The 21,476-nt window shown below is 41.9% G+C and overlaps 1 protein-coding gene across 5 annotated transcripts in view; it reads left to right on the top strand.

Annotated features, from left to right (window-relative positions):
• The window catches only part of SH3KBP1 (SH3 domain containing kinase binding protein 1), a 225,213-nt gene that overhangs the window by 7,127 nt on the left and 196,610 nt on the right, over nt 1–21,476 (top strand). For 2 of the 5 annotated variants that reach the window (XM_080576410.1, XM_080576411.1), the window contains exon 2: nt 18,428–18,585. In XM_080576410.1, coding sequence (XP_080432536.1) covers nt 18,428–18,585 — 158 coding nt within the window. Of the gene's footprint in view, nt 1–18,427; nt 18,586–18,648; nt 21,450–21,476 lie in introns of those variants that run through there. The other 3 variants (XM_080576412.1, XM_080576415.1, XM_080576413.1) reach the window with 2 other exon arrangements.

Consider the following 21,476-nt stretch of genomic DNA (forward strand, 5'->3'; position numbering starts at 1 on the left):
TTAAATCAAATATGTCATCTATCTGTGGTTGCTGATTCATCCTCACCGCTGGAAAGAAACATTTTTAATCCTCTGCTATCTTGGCAGGAGATTTTTTTTTTTTCTGTGATAGGCTTCTGCAGCACTGAAAATTTGCTGTCCTTGTGACGGATATAAAACTGACTAGCAGTGAAACAGCTTGATTTTTCAGTGTTTTTCTCATTACTGCTGCTCTTTCTGTGAGGTCTCCCGGAGCTGCTAATGCTCATCTGTCTGCTTCCCAGTATACGAGGGCACACCAGCAATAATGAAATGCACTCAGAAAAATATGCCTTTAGTTTGGGATTTCATTATGAAAAGACTTTAAAAAAAAAAAGCAAAACTTTCTGGTATTGTTTCCAAATGTAAGGATTACTGGCTTGTTTCAGAAGAGTGGTGATGCTGATTTATAAACAAGGATTTGAAGGTTTTATGGATGAAGGTTGATTACCTGGATACTTTTCTTTTTCACCAGTTATTTCTTGTGAATGTGTCCTGATGATCATCAACAGTTTTATGGAGAAATATCACACCAGGACCTTTCACTCTAGGCAGGGCCATGTTAATTTCCTACTAATCTGGATGCTCTGTTCCAGCTAGATTGCAGAACCAGTGTTTGTCCAGTAGAAATGTCCAACTTCCCTGCTTAGATAGCAGATTAAAACAACAAACAACCCCCCTCCAAAACAAAACAAAAGCCCTCAGATGCTACCTACCAAAACAAAACAAAAAACCCAAACCCCACAAAACTGAAGAAGAACCTAGCTTTGCTCCCATCAGCTTTTAAATGACTGGGTAAAGGGAGGGGAAGGATAAACGTGTACAGAAGGTGATGCCCTCTAGTCAAAGCTAGGCTTGGGAAGCCTCACCTTGAGTGCGTGATAAAGCAGTTTGTGGTAACAGATCTCTCTGACCACCTGGGAGTGAGCACCAGTACTCCAGGCAGGAAATGGCCCTACTAACTGGGGAAAAAATCGCACCGGTTTTCTCATCTGAAGTGCAAAGGCTGCCTGCTAGCAAGAAACGTGTGCGACTTCACTGCCGGTGTAATGGTATTTTAAATTCCACTTCTAGAAGAGTACAGAAGATCATAGATAAAGTTGTCTGTATGTTTGTGAGCACTCCTGACATTAAATGTGTATATATTTTTATTTATAGGCTGGAACACGCTGTATTTTTTCCCCGAAGAAAACAAAGCTGCCAACGTTTGTTGAGAGCACCAACTTGGCAGCTTACAAACTTTGCTCCTTTATACCTGTATATTTAGATTGCTTGTGGGAAAGAAAAGGTTAATCAGTATGTAACCTTGAAATCCACGGTTGGTTCAGGCTTCAATCGATTTAATTTCAGTGTCAAAATATTTCACCAGCTCTGACTAGTAGAGTCCAATGGTTTTGATACATTTCTGTGCTTTTGTTGTGGTTTTGTTTAACGAAACAGGTAACGCGTAACTTTGATCACGTTTTAAGATCCTAAACGATTTGCTGTCCTGAGTCGATCAATGAATTAGTTTAGTTACTAATTTTAGTCTGATACTAATTTTTGATTTCATAGCTAGTGGCTGTGGTCTTAATGTTGGTACTGTGCTCTTTGTTGTTATTTTTGTTGATAACTGTAATAACAGGTCATTTTTCAAGTGATGCAGAACTCGAACTTTCTGTGGACTTGGTTGGATATTAACTGCTTAGCTTACACGTTTTACCAGCTCCTCAGCAGCTTTCTTGTTTTTGCACCTGTCGGGGAGTCTTGCTGGTTGCACTGGGCAGTGCTTGCTGTACAGAACCGCTCCGACTTCGTAGGGGCAGCATGCATTTATAGAGGGATTTTGGGGTAAAGTTCACCCAGTTTAGTTAGCTGCTGTTTTATTGATGGGAGGTCTTAATGCAGCAGGAAAAAAGTACTTTCTGTGCCTGCTTCCATGCTTGACTTGGTGCTGCTGAAGGATTGAACTTGATCCTTGTGTGACAGAGAAAAAAAAAGAAAAAGCACTGTTGAAGAGGGGGCTAATTTGGAGGAATAAGATCAGCTCTTCCAGCTGCAAGAAACAACCTTTGGACTAGGCAGCACTCCTACTGCTACTGTTGCTGTCTTCACCTGTTACATTTTTTTTTTTTTTTTTTTTTTTAATATTCATCTGCCTGGACAGCAGCTGTTTGCGGCTGCTCTGGCAAATGGTCTCTTGTAAAACGGGAAATCTCAGTTTTCCTTGAAACTTTATTAACTCCCTTGTAACTGCTGATCATTTTGTTCATCAAATCTTTCTTTATCCACCTGCACTTAAAACCAGCTGAATTACTTCTGTCAGTTGTACTCTAACCGCTGGGGTCAACTCGAGCAGTCTTCCCTTTTGTCACTCTTGCAGCATTTCAGAGCTGCTTGCTTTGATTTACATTAGGCATGCTGCTTATTTAGAAGACTCCAATTTTTGTGTGTGAAGCACCTATAAATTAGCTTTTGATTAGCTGACACCTCGGTTGACTGTAGTTCACGGCAGATTAAGATAAATGGTTAACAAAGATGCCATCTAGTTCATGATGAACTACCACCTGCCAATTCAAAGCTGTCTGCACTGATTTTGGCATTGCGAGAGAGGTTTTAATGCCTGTTCCTCTGCAATGTAATTGAGTTTTCTGCATAAGAAACTTCCTCCCGTGAGTTTGTCGCTCCTTCACCTCATTCTGTCAGAAAGCAGTTTCTCCTCTTCCTGTCGCTTCCAGAAGTGCATTTATGCTTCTTTGTAAATTTTTAAAATATATTTTTAATAAATCTGCCTCACTGTTCTCTACGTATTTCTCAGGAAAGATGCTCTTCATCCACTATTTTCAGGTATCTGACGCTCCCTCATCTTTTCATACACTCTTCCTTCAAATTCATCTGCTCTCTCATCTACGTTTCGAGTGCACTACTTCTCTTTTTAGGAAACTTTCCTAAATACCTGCATAATCTTAAAACTCCCCATATTAAGATGCAGAGGTTCTACAGAACTCTGATGACAATCAGTTGTGGAATGCGGGTAATTGTGGGTGTTCCTGTACTAATTTTATTTCAGAATTAGGAAGACAAGCAACCTTCAGCTGGTTTCCTGTAAATACCGTATCGGGAAGGAGAGGGACTGGCTGTGTGTTAGAGACCGTTGCTGCAGTTCGCTGAGTTTCTTCACAGTCAGAAATGGTCCCCTGGAAGGTAAACACTGTGGTTCCTGTTGCACACTGTGTTTGTCAGCCACCTTTTTGATACTGTCTGATTCAGAGGGATTAAGGAAACTGACGAAAGAGTTTGTGGTGTGTGGAGAAGAACATGTCATAGAAATTGGCGAAGCCAAGTGCTGAAGTTCTGATGTCTGAATTTGGAGAACTTAAAAGCAGGATGTTGCTATTTTAAATAGAATTTCAGTTCCTGTGTGTTCGAGTCTGGCAGTGTCTTGCTCAAAAACCAAAAGCAAGGAGTTGATGTCAGTACAGCCTTACTGGGCAAAGAGATGTGAAATGCAAGAAGTGCCCTTTGCTGCTTTAGATCCTCTGAAGTGTAGCATTGGTTTTAGTGTCCGGTTTCCTTAGCTCCAAGAGCTTGGGTCATTGCAAACCAGGGAACGTCACGAGTGATTTTTCAAATGGGAGGAACTCAGGAACCTTTTCCATAGACGAGGGAGAAGCAGACTTTTCTGCTAGCCTTAAAAGAAGTGGTTAAGGTAGATAATACTCAGTGCCAGTGCTGTCTCTGTCTGCTCAAGTTCTCTTGGTGGTATGGCTGTAAGCTGCCTGCTGCCTCCTGGACGCTATAGAAAGGTTCGGTGCCAGCGTTCAAGGAGGTTCTGCTCGTCTTGAGTAGACCTCTTATTGTAGTAGCTTCCTTGACAGCGTGCTTTGTTCTACTCCAGACAGAACCCGTGCTGGTAACTGGTGGCGGATGGGAGGAGGAGGTTGCCAGAAGAACAGTGAAGAACAGTTGCTTGTCGAACAATAGGTTCGTTGCCTCTGTTTATGTTTACTCCGGTTCCACAGAGCTCCGTACTGCGGCTTTCTCCGCTTTGTCCCTGCGTCCTGGACACGGCGATAGGCTCTTCTGCCTAAATGCTGGCTATTGTTTGTGCTTTCAGCCCATGCTCGGCTTCGCTGAGCATTCTTGTTCAACCAGCACACTGTGGCTTAAATTCCCTGTTGGAGCAATGCTGTCATCAGGTCACAAGCTGTTCGTGCTCGCGATGAAAGTCGATGACAAGCTTTCAGATGTACTTGTTTGGCTTGCATCAATTTTTGCTTTCAGGATAGTTTTTCTAAGGAGGAGCTCTATGTAATAATATCTGCTCTTTGGGGATTTATGCTAGTCATAAGCTTGTCCTTCTTCACAATATTTCTCAAGCTCAAGGAGATCTCAGAATTAATGGTGACTGTTTCTCCAGGTGAAGGAGACTTCTTGAGTTCTTTAACCTGCTTTTATAAGAGACCTGGGGAGCTGTCTTTTACATGAAGCATAAGATCTGCTTTCTGGAAGAATTTGCCTTGTTCAAAATTCAGAGATTTTTCTCTATGAGAAAATTAATTTTTAATGGAAGTACTTACTCACTGAGGCACAATTGGTACATGGGATTTTGAAAAGCACCACTGAAGCAAAACAAAGGAGTAATGGCTGTGATGTGGGAACATTTTAATTCAGGAGAGAAGAAAAAATAAGTTTGTGAATTACACTTACTGTGACATTCAGCAGAAATTACCTGCAGGTACTGATTTGAGCTGAGAAAACAGAGGCATTAACGCTACCATCTAAAACTTACTTCTTCGGATTTGCATCCTGAATTCTAAAATTGAACTTTGAAAGCCCAGAGTCAACATGTATTATCTGATACGATAGTTAGGTTTATTTGCCCAAGAATCATCTGAAGCTTGTGAATCCTTATATGCAATGCATTCAGCTTCTAAAACAGCATTGCTTTTTCTCAGCACTTCTACTCTTGCTGGAGTTTGAAGGACAATAAAATAATTTGATGTAAAAAGACAAGTGGATAAGGATTACAAACAGCAGCCTTCTATTAATTAAGAGAAAATATCATACTGATGGGTGGTGAAGGTGCTGTTTTAATCAAATCATAGAATGTCTTGGGGTTGGAGGGGACCTTAAAGACCATCCAGTTCCCTCAGGACCCTGGGATGCATGGCATCGGGCCCCGTGGACTTGTACCTGTTCAGTTTCGTCAGGTGGTCTTGAACCTGCTCCTTGCTGATAGTGGGAGGGACTTTGCTGCCCCAGCCCTCACGTAGAGGTGCAGGGAAACAAGGTACATGGGCAGCCTGACTGGCAGTGAGGGCTGAGGCAAAGAAGTTGTTGAGTACCTCAGCTTTTTCCATGTCTGTTGTTATCAGTTCTTCCTTCTCGCTTTTTGAAGAGGAAACACTCTCCTTGGCCCTTCTTGTCTGGCCAATGTACCTACAGAATCCCTTCTTGTTATTTCTTGCATCCCTTGCCAAGCTCAACTCCATTTGTGTCTTGGCTCTTCTGATTCCATCCCTGCTTGTCCAGACAGCTACGATGCCTTTCATTGTCACTCACATAAGTGAGCAAGTTAGGTTTTTTGTTTGTTTGATTATTTTTTAACACCTTAGATTTTCTGGTGTGCTGTTTCAGTATAATATAAAGGTTAGTGGGGATGGTTTAGTACTAGCATGTAAATCTTCTATTGGACCATAGTGGTGAGATGCAAATTACCTGTGGTCTGAGCTCATGTACTCATGGCTGTGAGCCCCAGCACACACACACATATAGCTTTTATAGCTCTTGTAATACCTGACAATCTTGTATATGGAAGGGCTACAGTAAGTGTCCTTTCATTTGGCTTATAAATTATGAAACTGCCGAGGAGTTACATACGCGACCTGACCTTTCTCTGAATGCTAAGTTCTGTAGATTGAAGTACTTGGATTTCCATAAAAGAGGGTTAAAAGGAAACAAAATCTTCTGTTTATTTCTCTTCTACATCAAATCCAGGTCCTCGCTGTTGTACAGTACATCTCTTTGTGACAGTTTATAATGTGTCAGTTAAAACATGTCACTGGTTTGTAATCTTAATATTTTACAGGTCTAATCACAAGAGCTGCTGCTGGGATAAATATTTTGCAACTGCTGCCTTAAAAATAGTAGAATTACATGAAACAGAGGGAGAACCACATACCTTTGAAAATATTTTGAGACAGTGTTTGTCTGCAGCTGGCATTGCATAGCAAAGGGCTGTAACACGGTCCAAGGATTTGGGTTGTATCAAACTGTTGCTGCGAGCAATCTCTTCCTGCAGAAACTTTCACCTCCAACAGCAGAAATACCACAACGGATGTATTTGTGCACCACTTTACACTCTGGTCACTTAATCTAAACCCATCTTTATCACTACTTCAGGCAAACGTGGATAAGATGCAGAGGAGTATGTCATAGCCTTCCCATCCTCCTCCTGTTCAAAAGGCTTGCTGCTGTTGGCAAAGAGGGGTAACAACAGTAACAGTTTAGGCTTCTGTAGTGAAACGCTCCAAGCTCATCTGAGATCACATTCATGGTTATACACGTGCTTGTAGTCTGGTTTTAATGAGACTGGGTGAATATTGCTGTCCTAGAAGTTCTGAAATTTTAACAATTGAAATTTATGCAGTACACAACGTGAAGACTGAACAAATTGTTGACCACAACCTCTTCTCGTGTTCCTGAGAGTTAGATGATGCCGTATCAAATGACTGAACAGGTATTTTTTCCCTGGCTTTCCAGTAAGTTTTTTTTTTATTTGACCTTCCACCTCAGTGCTTATCCATCAGCATTTACACACATCCAGGCAACTACGGGCCCAGAATCACATGACAGTTACACTGGACTAGTATTTCTGAGTAATCTTAAACAGCAGTTGTTTTCATGTCATCAACTTTTCTATCCTTCTTCTGTTGGCACATTCATTCAGTAACAATTCTCATGAATTTAGCTAAATGGTAATTTTATATATAGTTCTAGCTATATTTATGTAAGTAGAGTAGTCTGTCCTCTTTTTGTTCTGAAGAAGTAAATAATGTCTTTCCTAGCTTCTCAATTATCTGAGAAATGTGATTTAGACGCCATGAGTAGCATTGCTAACAAGTTTTTATTCATTCAGTCAAATGGGACTTATTTGTCTCTGTTTGCATGGCTTAACTCACAATTCTCCTCTCGTCTCCTATTGATCCCAACAATGGGTATAAACCGTTGCAGACTTTGAGTTATTTTTATTGATATTGGAGGAGCCAGGAACTCATGTTAAGATGATGATGTTAAATATTTCTCTCTGAATCTAATCAGTATTCATTTCTTCTGGATGGCTCGTTGTATTCATTAGTATCTGAGGTGAAAAAACAAGTTAAAACAAGTGAACCGACTCTCAAGACAGCTTTACCTCTAAGAAACACCATTTACTTCTGTTATACAAACTTGATTACAATGTGAATCAAAAGCAAGCCTGCGTGTGAATGCTGTATGTATACTGGGAGCACCTGCTGCATCTGAGAAGTACTCTGGTAGAACTGGTAAGGTAAAGGTAAAGTTAACCTCTTTCAATGGCAACAGTCGGATGCTAGGAGTTTGTTGTCCAAGGCAGAAGGACCTCTTTGCTTTGTAGGACAGGATAAATTAAGTTGTGCAATATGGGTGCTTCCCAGACTGCCAGCCACATGAAAGTCAGCGACGATCCGTGCAACGTATCTAAAAAGGGTTAAGGAGACTTGGCCACATTAATCTAACACGTTGGTAGATCTGCTGTGGAAGATAAGGAAGCCTTTGGAAACGCAGATGTGAGAGCTGCCGCTTAGAACAACTGCATCGATCGTTTCTTTCTTTGCTTACACCTTACTTGCTTGTAGCTCTGGTGGCCAGATGTGGTTTGACATGTTGCTTGAAAAGTTTTGTTTCATAGATACGAGCGTGACAGTAATAAGTTCAGTGAGATGCAACTATTGTGATAGGCCTAAATAAGAAAAGCTGAATACATTCACAACATTTATGACCTGTCTGAAATTGTTTACCACAGAATTATGATGAGATTCATGCTTAATGTGAAAACTCCCCACGCATATAGAGAAATACCAGCATACTGACTTGTTGTTCTGTATTTACCTAACTGTAAATGCGAGACTTTTGTGATGAATTATGGTCATACCAAATGCCTTAACACCATAATGTAAGGTATTTCCTGTCCTGCTGAGTACATTCCATTAGAATAACTTGGCGTTTGTTTTTTTGTAAAAACTGGAACCTAGCATACTGATCCCTCTTTGAAAACGGAGAGCCAGCTCTCCTCTTTTCCTGGAGGATAGCTAGGGCTGTCTGTAAGCCAGAGAGGCTTCGGCTCTGCTGCCGCCCAGAGAAGAGTCACACCAGGACACTCCGAACCACGAGTGCTCACTCTCTCCTCCAAACGAGATTTTGGCTGGGGTTTGCTTTTGCCTTACACCAGCCCTCCGTGTAAGGCAGAGGGGGTTTCGGTGCCGTGGGGTTGCCAGAGGGTGGCTCCATGCAGCCCCCTCCCAGTGGCCTGCGTGCAGGTGGCTCTTGGGAGCATTTCTGTGTGCCTGGCCATGCGAACTGCACGGCGTGTCTTCCCTCAGACTCCTCCTTTCCGTCCTCACTGCTCCGTGGCTGGCTGTGATGTTGGCGCTGCCAAAATGCCCGTGCAGACTGGGCGAGGGGTGCTTGTGGCCTGGAGGAGGGATTGGGCCTGGCGCTGCCGGTATTGACAGGCGGCTGAGCTGAGCACCAGCAGCGTTAGCCTGCTGCAGGGAGCAAGGATGGCTTGCTGAGGCTGCTTTCGACTGGAAGCCGGTTAATTCCTCTGTCCTGCAAGCTAGTGAAAAGTACCCCTGATGCCTGTAACGTAGAAGGATCCATGTGCAGTGTGACTGAGGTACCTCCCTTCTGTGATTGCTCTGCTCCTTCAGCTGAGTGATTCAGAGAAGATACCATTCTAGGACTATGACCTTTAGCTCCCCCCCATTGTTCTCAAAGGGTAAATATGAAAATGTAATGTAAACTGAAAGCTGTGCCTTAGCGGAGGAGTTGCTGTTTATCAAGTAACATGGTTTTAACCGCTGAAAGATTCAATAGTGCAGGTTTTCCTTCTAACCTTGTTTTTTCCTCCCCCTCAAGCTTTTTTTCCTTCTTTTTTTCATGAAGTTGAGTCCTCACAAATGGTTTCAGCACATATTATTATTGCTGTTGCAAAAGGAAAAAAAATGGACAACATTTGGAATTCATTTTTCAAGAAAATTATGGTTCTTCAATGGTTGCTTGACGTCAAGCACATACAAAATTTTTATTGTTTTCTGACATAAACGTGCTACAAAACTTAAGAGCCTAAGCTTAAGCTTTCTTAAAAATCCCAGTTGCAATCTACATTTAAACTGTGAAGTTAATGGTGTATTATTACTATTATTTAACTGTTTCTTGTGTGCATTTCAGTTTGTAAATGGGAATAGGTGTTTCCGTTCTGGTAGAGTGACGCCTCAGAGGGGCTGTTCAGTGGCTCCTTCATCCAGAATTATAGCATGCTTGAGTCTTTGCAAACTACAGATTATTTTGTTCTGCGGTAGGAAAGCCCTGTGCAAACTCTGCTTCCATCCCAGATGTTAACAAACATTTAGCAATAATCATCCTCGTCACAGAGAAGTTCGAGCGTGGTGCCTGCAGCAGCTGTGATGGTTTTGCATAGGAAGGACTTTTGGAGCCCAAGATGGGCATTCAGTGGTTATGCCAGCACACTCCCATTTAATCAGTGCTGTGCCCCCTGTAATAAATCCTGTCAGACTTTACATAAAACTATCCTCCTCCTCCTCCCTCAGGCACATTTGTACCATAGCATCCTGCATTTGATTGTCCTGCCAACTGCTCAATGTTCCTAGAGTCCAGAAAACAACGGCTTTATAGGTCGCATTTGGTCTTCAGGCCATCTGGCTCTCCAGGCATGGGTTAGGAGAACAGCACTGTTGAGTGTAATGTACTTTTATTCTTTTTTCCCCATGTGAGTTCTAGATGTAAATTGTACTTTATCATTTGGTATAATAAAAGGTACTGACTTTTCCCCTACTAGTGGCTCCTAATGTCTTACTAAAGTTTTGTTGCAACCTGTTGTATAGCAAAAATACTCTTTTTTTAAAAAGCCTGTAAGCACTAAAAGCATAATATTTTCACCAGCTCATACCGAGGTTTATCAAACAGAACAGCGCATTTGAAGTAAGACCTTGTCTAGCAAGTTTTGAGGCAGATGGAATCTGATGGCCAGATTGTTAATGGGTTATAAAATGTATTTATAATGAAAATGTTGATAAACTATTAAGTATTTGCTACCAAATGAATCTTTGGAACTGTTTTAGAAGAGAAATGGCATATAACAGAAAGAAACCCGTTCAAACTTCTCGATTAATAGTTTTTGGTAGTTGATTAATGGTAGGTGGTAGAGAAGTTGAAGCCTTCTGTAGTCACCGAGACCTTCCTGTAGAGGCTTCTGCGTAGGGTGGCATAAGAGTAAGACTGGCGTGATGCCTGCTCCTGTCTTTGTTACTTCTCAGCAGTTATGTGTATGCAAAAGAGGAAAGCTCTGCTGCACTGTCTTCTGAGGAAATGGACTTTGAATGTTAATTTAAAACTTTGGTGTAGAATGCTTGAAGGTAGTTCGTCTACTTTCAGTTCTGGCTTTTTTTTGGGGTAAGCCAGTGCAACATGTGTGTTTATCATTCACTTGAAGCTGAGTGACTAACAAATGGAAAAACATTTAGAGTAGAGGAGCTCTTAACCCTTTAACTGCTGTGCCTGACTGCATACACTAGGTTTAAGGTCGGCAACTGTGTGTGAAACCATGCTGCTGCAGAAGGTGGTGTTGCCATATGGATGCTGTTACTTGGGTGGAATAGTGCCAGAGACATTAATAACATTTCCATTGTGCCTACACACTTCAGATGTCACCAGAAGCTGATTTAATAATGTTGGTTTTGTTGCACGGTAGCAAATCTCTCTTTTCTTGATTCATTTCTTGCTTGGAAAGAGACCGTACAGTAATTGAAAGTAGCATAATCTCAGACATCCCTCTCTTCAAATGTTGGTGATATTACTTAAAAAATGCTTATTCTGACTGGGTCAGTTTTGAGAGATTAGATTTTCCTTGTCATTTAAAATGTGGCAAGGAAACAAGCCAAGTAAAACCTTTGTCTTTATCAACAAAATCAACAAATCTTTTATTTTAAGCCCAAACCACTAAACATTAAATTAAAAACATACATACATATATATGTATATTTGTCCCTGACATTGCAGTAATGAGTTGTTCTGTGCAAGTCTCCAGCAGAGCTGGTAATAACTAGTTTTGATTCCATTTCATGATTTTTTCTGTTCCAATCAGGATTGATGGCAATATAATGTTAGGAAATAGCTGATTGTGTAGGCATAGGAATGAACATTTATTCCCTTTTTGGATCAAAATAACTTTAATAGCTTTTGATATTAGATTTCATATTTGGATTTGGTGAATGAATCCTAAACTGAAAAACGCCTTTTTACAGCAGAAAGGGTCCTTATAGCTGGAGTTTGCAAGTTGGGACTGGTTGGACTTTCAGGCATAATGGGGCATGATATGTTCAAGAAAAATAAACCAAAAAGAGAAGCCAGATCTCTCTGCCCCATTTTTTTTTAATTCTGCTTTTGGCTTAAAAGGGATTGGGTTTTGGCTGTTAATGTAACAAGCTGTTTACCTTGGCAGAGCTGGGCCTAAGACCAGCCTTTGTTGGTTCACAAATAAAATTAGTTTGAGCTCTCCGTCCACAGAGTCTTTGCCTCATAAATCATCGTGCAAACCGGGACGCTTTGTTAGTCCAGTTCCTGAGGAACAACCTAGCGCAGCACTTCAGGAATGAGGTATGATATACTTGCAGATGTGTAGCAAAACTCAGATAAAGCTTTTCTCTTAGCCTGCCTGGATCAGCATTGCCTCCAGTATCAATCCAGCTTCCACGAAGACCAAATTTCATCTCAAAAGAAACAAAAAAGATTAAATTTGAGTGGCAGAATGAATTTTTCAAAACCACAGTTTGAGAAGCTGGCATGAAGCATGCTTTAGAAAATGAGCTTGATTTAAAAACTGCAACTTTATGGCCCTATAAATTATGAAGCACTTTTAGGCTGTTATATACTCTGCAAGCTTCAGTAGTGTGATAAATGAGAACTTTGAGTAATCTGCTGAGTACCTTCCCATCAGTTTGTCACAATCTGCACATTTGTTAGGTGTGCTCTTCTTCATCTTTCCAAACTATGCTCTTATGCTCTTGGTTTCCTTCGTAGAGTCTATAAACATCATCATTGTGTGGTCCATTTTGGTGACTCGTGTCTCTGTCAGCTTACACACACACTTATGTTACAGTAATCAAATCCTCTGAGAGGAGACAGCTTTTACAAATATTTATATATATTTCTTAAGAAGTGGAAAAACTCATAGACATATAAGAGCCTGCATAATAAAGGGTGGGGTTTTTTGTTTGTTTAATTAAACTTCCAGTAAAACAAAAGTGGCTGAACAGCTGTCTGTATATGAATTAGTTCAAGGCAGGCAAGAAGATAACTCCAGTGCTTCCAGCCTACCCAAACAGCTGTAGGGTCAAGTCAAGAGCCCTGTTCTACTTTTTGTTCTCTTTTCATGTGAGAGAGAACATAATTCGTAAGAAAATGAAACTGTCAAGAACTGCATTAGTTTTATGGTCTTCTCTAGGGAAAACTGCAAGGACAGCAACAGGCACAGGTACTGGAAGTCTTTTATGGCATGGGCCTTAGGGACTGGGAGAGTTGCTGGTCTTCTTTCGGTATGTCTTGTTACAGCCCAAATGTTGAGAAGTGTTTGAAGAATCAGTGGCTGGAGCCAGGACGGTCCTTGCTCCTTTCCTGCCTGCCTGTTACAGCTCTCCTACCACCTCTTGGTTGCATAGGGAGAACTCTGAGCAAAGCAGTTTGTAACTGCATCCACAGCAAAATGAGCAGAAGATTTAAAAGCTTCTGCAGCAGGGGAGAGAAATGACTTGTCACATGCAAAAAGTAGTGTGTAAGCTGTGAGTCCTGAGAGCAAGTGCATCCTAGTGGACTTCTGAAAAGTGAAGAATACAGGGCCTTGCTTTTAAACAGTCTTGTCTGGGCTCCACCAAACTGGAAATACCCTGCTAAATAGTCTGAATTTTGCCGTTTTTGAGCCTGAGTTCTGTTATGTTCTGTGGAGATACACATTTTCACTGATGAGAGACTTAAAGTATCGTGTGTACCTTGGTGGTGCTGCTGCCTGAACCTAGTAGTCTGTAAAGGGCTGTTGTGTGGGCCAACAGCCAACTGAGCCAACTTTACTGAGCACTCTGGGGTAACGTCTGCATTTGTGGATAACATAGATGCTATTTTTAGAGTTTTTTTCACAGTATGTCCCCTTGGTTTTTCATGTTTTCTCTAACTGCAATGGTTGGTTCAAGTTCAACAGATTCTCTGCCTGTTGGGGTGGGGAGCAGAGACTCCCATGAAGCAAGTCTGGAAGCTGGAAGGTTGTAACTTCTTATACCAGGAAGAGGGCTACTGCTCTACCTCAAGGTTTGCAATTACAGAATAGGTTCAGTGCCCTTTCAACAGATGAAGGACTGGGTGCTCAGTCCAGTGAAGCACCTAACCCGGCTAGGCCTGAGCCGTAGGGAGAAAGCTGCAAGTGGTAACAGTAGGGAAATTCCCTGCTGTGGGGAGTGGAGGCTCCCATCTGCTGACCTGACCTGTCATCCATGGAGGCTTGCTGCTTGCCCACGGCTTGGGTCCAGAATGTTGTGGAAAAACTGCCAAGGCTTGTCTGGCCCTCAAGCTACTATGCTCTGCTGCTCTTCCACATAAACTCCAGTGATACTGCCAGTCATGATCTGGAGTGTCAGTTGTGTCTACGTTGCTCTGGCTGATGGTGAAGAGCATGGGTGCCTGGGTGGTTTTGTCCTTGATCCTGTTGGTGAGGGGGAAGGGTGTGAGGAGGAGTGGATGGATCCTGCAGGTAACAATTGGTTGTGTAGTTGGTGTCAGCAAGAGTTTGGGTTTTATGACCATGGGACCTTCTTTGAGGATTGAGGGTAGCCTGAAAAAGATGAGATCCACCTAAGCAGGTCAAAAGCATCTTTGCTAACAGGCTAGCGAACCAAATGAGGAGAGCTTTAAAATAGCAGTGGTGTGGAAGGGACATGACAATGAACAATCTCATGAAGAAGTGAAGGGCTGGGTTGGCAAGCAAATTTGTGGAGTGATGCAAACAGTAGGGACCTCGTAACTCACAAAACAGGAGTGAAGGGGGCCCACCCCAAGCACAAAGAAGTGCCTATCAGAACTACAGGGAAAGCTCTCGTATTCTATCTGGGAAGTCAGCATGGCTGGGTGCCTCTCTGAAATATCTGTCTCAATGCACTAATGCATCTAGCATGGGGTAAAAATAAAAATTGCATGTTTACACGAAGTTGCAGAGTTGTGATTTCATTAAGGTCATGGAGTTATGGTGGGATAGCTCACAACCGGAGTGCTGCAATGTATGGATACAGGTTCATTGGGAAGGGCAGGCTTGGGAGGTGGGGAAGGAGTGTTGTCCTTTGTGCAACAGAGCAGCTGAAATGCATGGAGCTCTGCTGTGGGACAGGTGATGGACCGAGAGCTTGTTGGTTAGGGTTAGAGGGCAGACCAACGTGAGTGATGTTGTGGTGGGTGTCTCTACAGACCATCTGACCACAAAGGAGTAGTGAGTGAGACCTTCTTCAGGCAGCTGGAAGAAGCCTCATGTTAGCAGGCCCTGGCCCTCATGGGGGATTTCAACCATGCTGGTATCTATTGGAGGGGCAGAGTAGTTTGCTTATACCCTGGGCATGAGCAATGCAAGTTTCTGGAATGTGTTGATGACATCTTCTGGACAGAAGTGATCAAGGAGCTGACCTGGACTTTGGCCTGTTTGGGGATCTGCTTGGAAGAACCCTATTGGAGACAGTTGTGGAGAGAAGAGGGATCCAGGAGAGCTGGTTGATTTTCATAGGTCACCTACCTTAAGCTTGCTAGTGGTCCATCCTGATGAGCAGGAAAACAAGCAAAGGTGTCAGGATGTGCATGAACAAGTTGCTCTTGTCAAAAACGAAGCATACACAGGAAGTTTCCAAGAGGTGGAAGTAAGGTGAATTGACCTGGGAGAAAGGTAGAGGTGCTAAGTGTGCAGGGATGGGGTTAGTAAAGACAAAGCTCACATGAGGTTAAATCTGGTGTGGGATGTGAAGGACAGGAAAGGCTTCTACAGGTACATAAGCAACATGAAAAAAACTAAGAAAAGTGTGGGCCTGCTGCTGAATGGGAGTGAGGGTCTTGTCACAGAGTTATGGTTTTGTCACAGAGTTGCTTAGTGCCTTATTCTCTTCGATCTGTAATAGTAATACTGGCCTTCAGCAATTCCAGGCTCCTGAAACCAGTGGGAAAGTCCAGTTCTCAGTGGTGGGTGGAGAACTGGGTTGTGATTAGCAGCACAAGGTCCAGCTGAAGGTGGTGGTTATTGGTGGTAACCAGTGGTGGTTATTGGTGCCAGTACTGATCACCATCTCACTAATGGCCTAGGTGGTAGGACAGAGTGCTCTCAGCAAGTCTGCAGGTGATAGAGGCCTGGGAGGAGCATTTGACGGACAGCTGGCTGTGCTGCCTTTCAGAGAGACCTCAGCAGACTGGACAGAAGGTCTCAGAGGATCCTCCTGAGCAAAGGGCAACACTGAGTCCCACACCTGAGAGAAATATCTCCATGGACCAGTATGGGCTGGGGCTGCCTGGCCAGAAGGAAGCCTTGGTGAGTAGGACTTGGTGGGCACCAAGGAGAACACATGTCAGCAACACGTCCTTGTGGCAAAGAAAGCTGAGAGCTTCCTGAGCTGCACCAGGCGGAGCGTTGCCAGTAGGTGACCCAGCTCTAGGACTTCTTTCTGGTGAGAAAACCTGGTGTGCTATGCCTGGTTCTGGGTTCTCCCATACGATAGAGACATGGATATCCTGAAGTGAGTCCAGCTGAAGGCCGTGAGGATGAGTGGGGGACTGGAGTGTATGGCATAGTAAAGTCTGAGGGAGGTGGGACTGTTTAGCCTGGAGAGGAGAAGGCTGAGGAAGATCTTCTGAATGTGTCCGAATACCTGGCGTGGTGGAGTAAAGAAGAGGAGCCCAACTCCTCTTGGTGGTACATAGCGAAAGGATGAGAGACAACAGGCATAAACTGAAATACAGCAACATCCATTTAACCATACAAAAACGTTTTTTAACTTTAAAGGTGACTGAACACTTCAATTTCCATCCTTGGAATTACTCAGAACCCGACTGCGCAAGGCCCTGAGCAGTCTGCGCTCTAGTTGTCTCTGCTTTGAGTAAGGAGATGTGAGCTAGATGATCTACAGAGGTGTCTTCCAACCTCAATCTGAGTGTAAATGTGTTGTACTCTACCTGTGTTCTGGTAATAAATGGAGTAGCACCAGGAGCTGTGCTGGGACCTGCTGTGTTTAATACCTTTATCAGTGACCAGAGAAGGCAGTACAGTGCACTCTCCACAAGACTGCAGGTGATACCAGGTTGGTCCAACAGTTGGTACATAAAATAGTGGAGGGATCCGAGGCTTAAGAAAATGCAGTTGTATAGCCTGAAGAAGAGTTAGGAGGTCCTAATAACAACCTTTCAACGCCTACAGGGAGGTTATTAAGCAGATGGAGCCAGGACCTTCACAGCCGTGCATGGTGGGTGGGCTTGTGTCTTTGGGGGATTTTCAGGATCCATGTGGACAAAGTCCTGGTCAGTCAGGTCTGGCCTCAGAGCTAGCTCTGCTTTGAGCAAGAAGTTGAACTAGAGACCCTCAGAGGCACCTCCCAGCCTGAGTATCTTAAGTTTCAGCGGTAAATTTTTCAAGTTCTGTTTGCATGTCATCTTGTATTGTGCCACTCTTTCTCTCTTGCTTTTCATTCTGTAGTTAGCAGACCTTTTATGAACATCACAAGATGTTTGTCTGTGGTTTTGGTATGTTTCTGGGCTTCATAGAAGAAGCAATAGGTAAATATCATCAGCTGTAGCCTCGTGTCTGGGGTGTAGCAGCAAGTCAGAACACTCTTTTAGCTATGACTTGCAGGCTCTGGGGGAGGAAGGAAGATGTTCTGCATTGTCTGTGTGACATTTTGGGGGTGGAAAGGAATAACTCTGCTTTCTTGTCAGCTTAATTCAATGTAGTCCTTGGGGCTTCTGTTATTTAGGCAGAACCTTTTTACTGTCTGTGGTGTAATAGTTAGCTTTGCTTTGTGAGCTGCATTGCCTCTTTGATGGCCAGGTCTTGCCGGGTTTGCACAGCACAGTCATTCATGTAGAAAGCAGATGCACATTGCTCTCATTTTTCTGTTTCAATGGTTGGAGTGTGAAATGTTTGGTGGAACATCCTGGCACATGGTTTTCCACTGAAGAAAACAGGAGGAAGGCATTACAAATATGGCTATCCTTGACCTCGCCAGTCAGGCTCCTCCTACTAGATATTTGATGAACCACTAAATATAACCATTGCTACCGTATTTCAGTACTTCTAGATTGTTATTTTTGATTCTTCAAAGGATTTCTTATGTCTTTATGGCTTCCCTAATTTTCTACAGTGACTCTTTGGTATATAATATGTTGTGTGTATGGTTTCAAGGCTCCTTCCAGGAAGAGACCAGGACACACCATGTAATGGTAGCAAGCTTGTAACGCACCTCGGTTTGTTAGCAGACACTCAGAGCAGGGGGAGTATTTCATCTTCACGTCTTCTGATGCATAATCACAAGTGAAAGTAAATTTTTATCCTATTGGTAAAACCCTGTGACAGCGTGTTCATGCAGCACAGCTTTTCATTTCTGTATAAATAACAGTAAAACTCAGGAAAAAAAAATCTTGATAAATGCTCTTTAGGTTAATAGCGATGTATCTAGCAAAGTAGGTGCAGTGGCTTGGAATGCTTGTGGAATCTATTCAGTAAGATAACATTTTAGAAGTCCCACCATCAAAAGCTAAAACGTTTTCCAAGAAATAAAAATAAACTTGGAAATGCTGCTAGAGCAGATACTGCTGAAGCTGCACAAATTGATTTCTTTTAAACAGTAAAGAAAAAAAAATGTGTGCCATTCATGTCCTTTGCTGTGATGGGCATTCCTATGCTTTCTTTTTTTTGGCCTCCTCATGTAGCAGTTATCCACAAAAATGTTAGTGTTAGGTGTTGCCTATTTAATGTGCTCTCTTGCTTAAAGTGGATGTGTTACACTGAGAATCTGTACTTGGATTTGTTTTCTTATTCCTTTCAAAGGCTTGGAAACTTAAATACACAGTCAGTAATTATGCAATACGTGTGTTTCTCTTTTAGTGGAGGCGATCGTGGAATTCGACTACAAAGCTCAACATGATGATGAGCTGACGATCACTGTAGGTGACATAATCACCAATATCAAGAAGGATGATGGAGGCTGGTGGGAAGGACAGCTCAAAGGCAGAAGAGGTTTGTTCCCTGACAACTTTGTAAGAGTGAGTACAAAGTGGAACTGTTCTCGTGTTGTGTGTATACGTTTTGTGTACTATGCTGTTCAGACTAACTACTGGACTTTATATCATAATATTTCTTAAATCCAAAACCATATTGTATTGCAATACAATGTTCCATTGAGGCTGTGTTAGAAAGAAAAGATGGATTTCTTGTAAAGACAGCATAGTATCGATATCCTGAAAATAAAAGTAGCTACCCCTGCATGTCTGCACTGTTCAGTGGTTATGTCTGGCTGTGTTGTCTGGGAGCAAAGTGATTGTTCTAGAACAACCCACATGTCAAAAGGAATAGAACAGTTAGTCTACAGTCTCTTCCATGGCATTTACAATATTTTCTCTTTGTAGCTGTTGCTGCTTCTTCTCTAGAGTGCTTTCTTAGGTTTTATAGAAGCTTTATGTGAATACTTATTCGTGGCTAAACTAGTAGGGAATAATTAAAGTGGATTTTTTTCTAAATGATTGTCTAAAAAACCTAAAAAATATATCATTACTTTGTATTTCATGTAATGTGCCAAATAACTTGCAATAATACTGATTTTAGAAAAGCCATTCAAAGTTTTAGAAAAAAATATTTTACCAGGCATCTCTGTGTGTTCGTGTATGTCTGCACATATGAGACTACCTATTAGCACATAGGAGACTAGCTGTTAGTACCTCTGGGCCTCCTTGATCTGTCATTGCAGACCTAGGCCGTTAGTTTCTGCAAACCTCTATAAACTTAGCTCTCCAGGTACGGAGCAGAGAGGAAGAACTACAGTGAACTACATAAATGGGTTTTATGTTAATCTGTTAATGTAATTTCAGAGGATCTTTGGGCCTTTCCCCTTTCCAAGGGTATAAATATCATTTTTCTTCTTCTGTGTGAGCCTATTGTGTGTTTATACACGTACATGTAATGAAGTTACTTCATTTTTCTTCAGTAACATTCCCTACATCAAGGTACTTTGTGGAGGTGGTTTGTTGGCAAACTTGTAGACCCTGTAGCAGGGAGGCACAAGAGCCTCAGGGGTTGCAGTGGGGACAAACATACTCTCATCCTAGCCCCTGTTCTTGTCCTGCCAAGAATAAGGAATGGCTCTGTGTCTGTCAGCCAGCAATGAAAATCAGGAAGTCAGAGGCTCACTCAGATGAAAGGGAGTGGAAGGGCAAAATAGATACTCCAGTTCTTGCTAATCTCTGAAAATTCACGCTGCGGGACTCACTGTATATTGATAATATTTTTCTGCTTGAACTTTGCTAGACTGCGAAGTTCTCTGGGATAAAACCAAGTTTTCTTCTGGCTGATATTTGAAATTTGCTGCTGATCTTAGGAGGCATTGGATTTAGTGTCCTAAGTAAATGTGGCCTAAGAATTTCTGTTATGAAAATATCATACTCTGTGTATGACGGTTTGCAAGCGCTCTGCCTTAATACCTACTTTTTAAGGCCAGTTCTTTCCAAAATTACTTCAAGCTGTGGTGTCCAGACAAATGATTAAAAAATAAATTGATTTTTCTCAGTAGGAAATTTTAAAGCAACAGTAAATGTCTTGCATTCTGTGTTCACATACAATATCACTATTTGTTTTCCCGAAGTTTTTTTTTTTCTTAAATTAGCATCTACGTCTCTTTTCTAAGGAACTAAAAACCACATTAAATTCTTCCTCATTCTGAGATCTTGCTTGAACGTGAAGTTAAATATATTTTTTTATATTTGATCATTCCCTCTCTAAACTAGGGAACATGCAGTAGAAGATACAGACTTCCTAAAAGTGCAGTTAGTTTGTGACTATCTTGAGTGAAAAACTTAATTGTTCTTCAGTTTTTCTCATGGAAATATCTTTATTATGTGGGGAACTATATTTAACCATAACAGCGCTCCCATTAGAAAGTTTGTTGAGTGTAATCATTCCTTTCGTTAAGATTGTGAGTAATTGCAAACTTTCTCTTTTGGTTATGAACATTTTTTAACATGTGCCTGCAGAGTTGGGCTCCCCAGCAGTCAGTTCATGCCCCACTGCAGGGAACCCAGCTGTTCTGTTGGGTCAGGAGGGTGCAGAGAGGCGGACAAAAAGGGACACTACAGATGAGTGGTGGAGTTGAATGCAACTCCAAATTCCCGTTACTTATCAGAATTGGTTGCAAGAGTAGTTACTTGAGAAAGTTATTTAGAGGTAAATATCACTACGGAAATTCTTGAGGTACTTTGCATTCTTCTTTCAAGTGGAGGGAGTCATTTCTTATGTAATATAGCTTTTCCTTCCTGTGATTTGGTTTTTCTTTTAGAATAAATTCATTGTGACATTCCACAGAAACTATTGAGTTTTCAAAAACTGAATGTTTGGGCTGGATTGAAACCATTGAGTAAGATAGTCAAGAGGCCTGAGTGGTCCAGGTTAGCATGTGTTCATTGATTCAAGAAGTGCAGTTTGGAAGAAAAGATGTACAAGTCAGAAATAACATTAAAATAAGTTAACGTTAACTGTTATTTAAGAAAATAAAAAACTATTTTTCAAGTGCTACACAACAAGGTGGAAGAGACTTTTGGAGCTGCCTGGAGCAAAAATGGTTCTAAATTCCACAGGAAAAAATGCGAATTAGGAGACCATTGAGGAGGAGATGTCTAAAGACAGATGTGAGAAAGAGGAAAAGGGGAGGTAGCAATGATGTGTATGCAGTACATATGCAGTAATTTTTCTCAGGGGACTTTTGCTGTGAAGTTTTGTCAGAGGTGCTTCCTGTTCTTGAATCTGCAAAACAACTGCTCTGAATTTTAAATATTTTTATAGACACACACACACTCACACATCTACAGATTTATACTCTTCTTATGCTGTGCAATTCAATATGCAAGGTGTAACGGAAAAGGTATTTGGGATTTCTTTTCTCTTTCAG

The sequence above is a fragment of the Anser brachyrhynchus genome, assembly GCF_964034855.1.
Source record: "Anser brachyrhynchus genome assembly, chromosome: 1".
In the NCBI taxonomy this organism is placed as follows: domain Eukaryota; kingdom Metazoa; phylum Chordata; class Aves; order Anseriformes; family Anatidae; genus Anser; species Anser brachyrhynchus.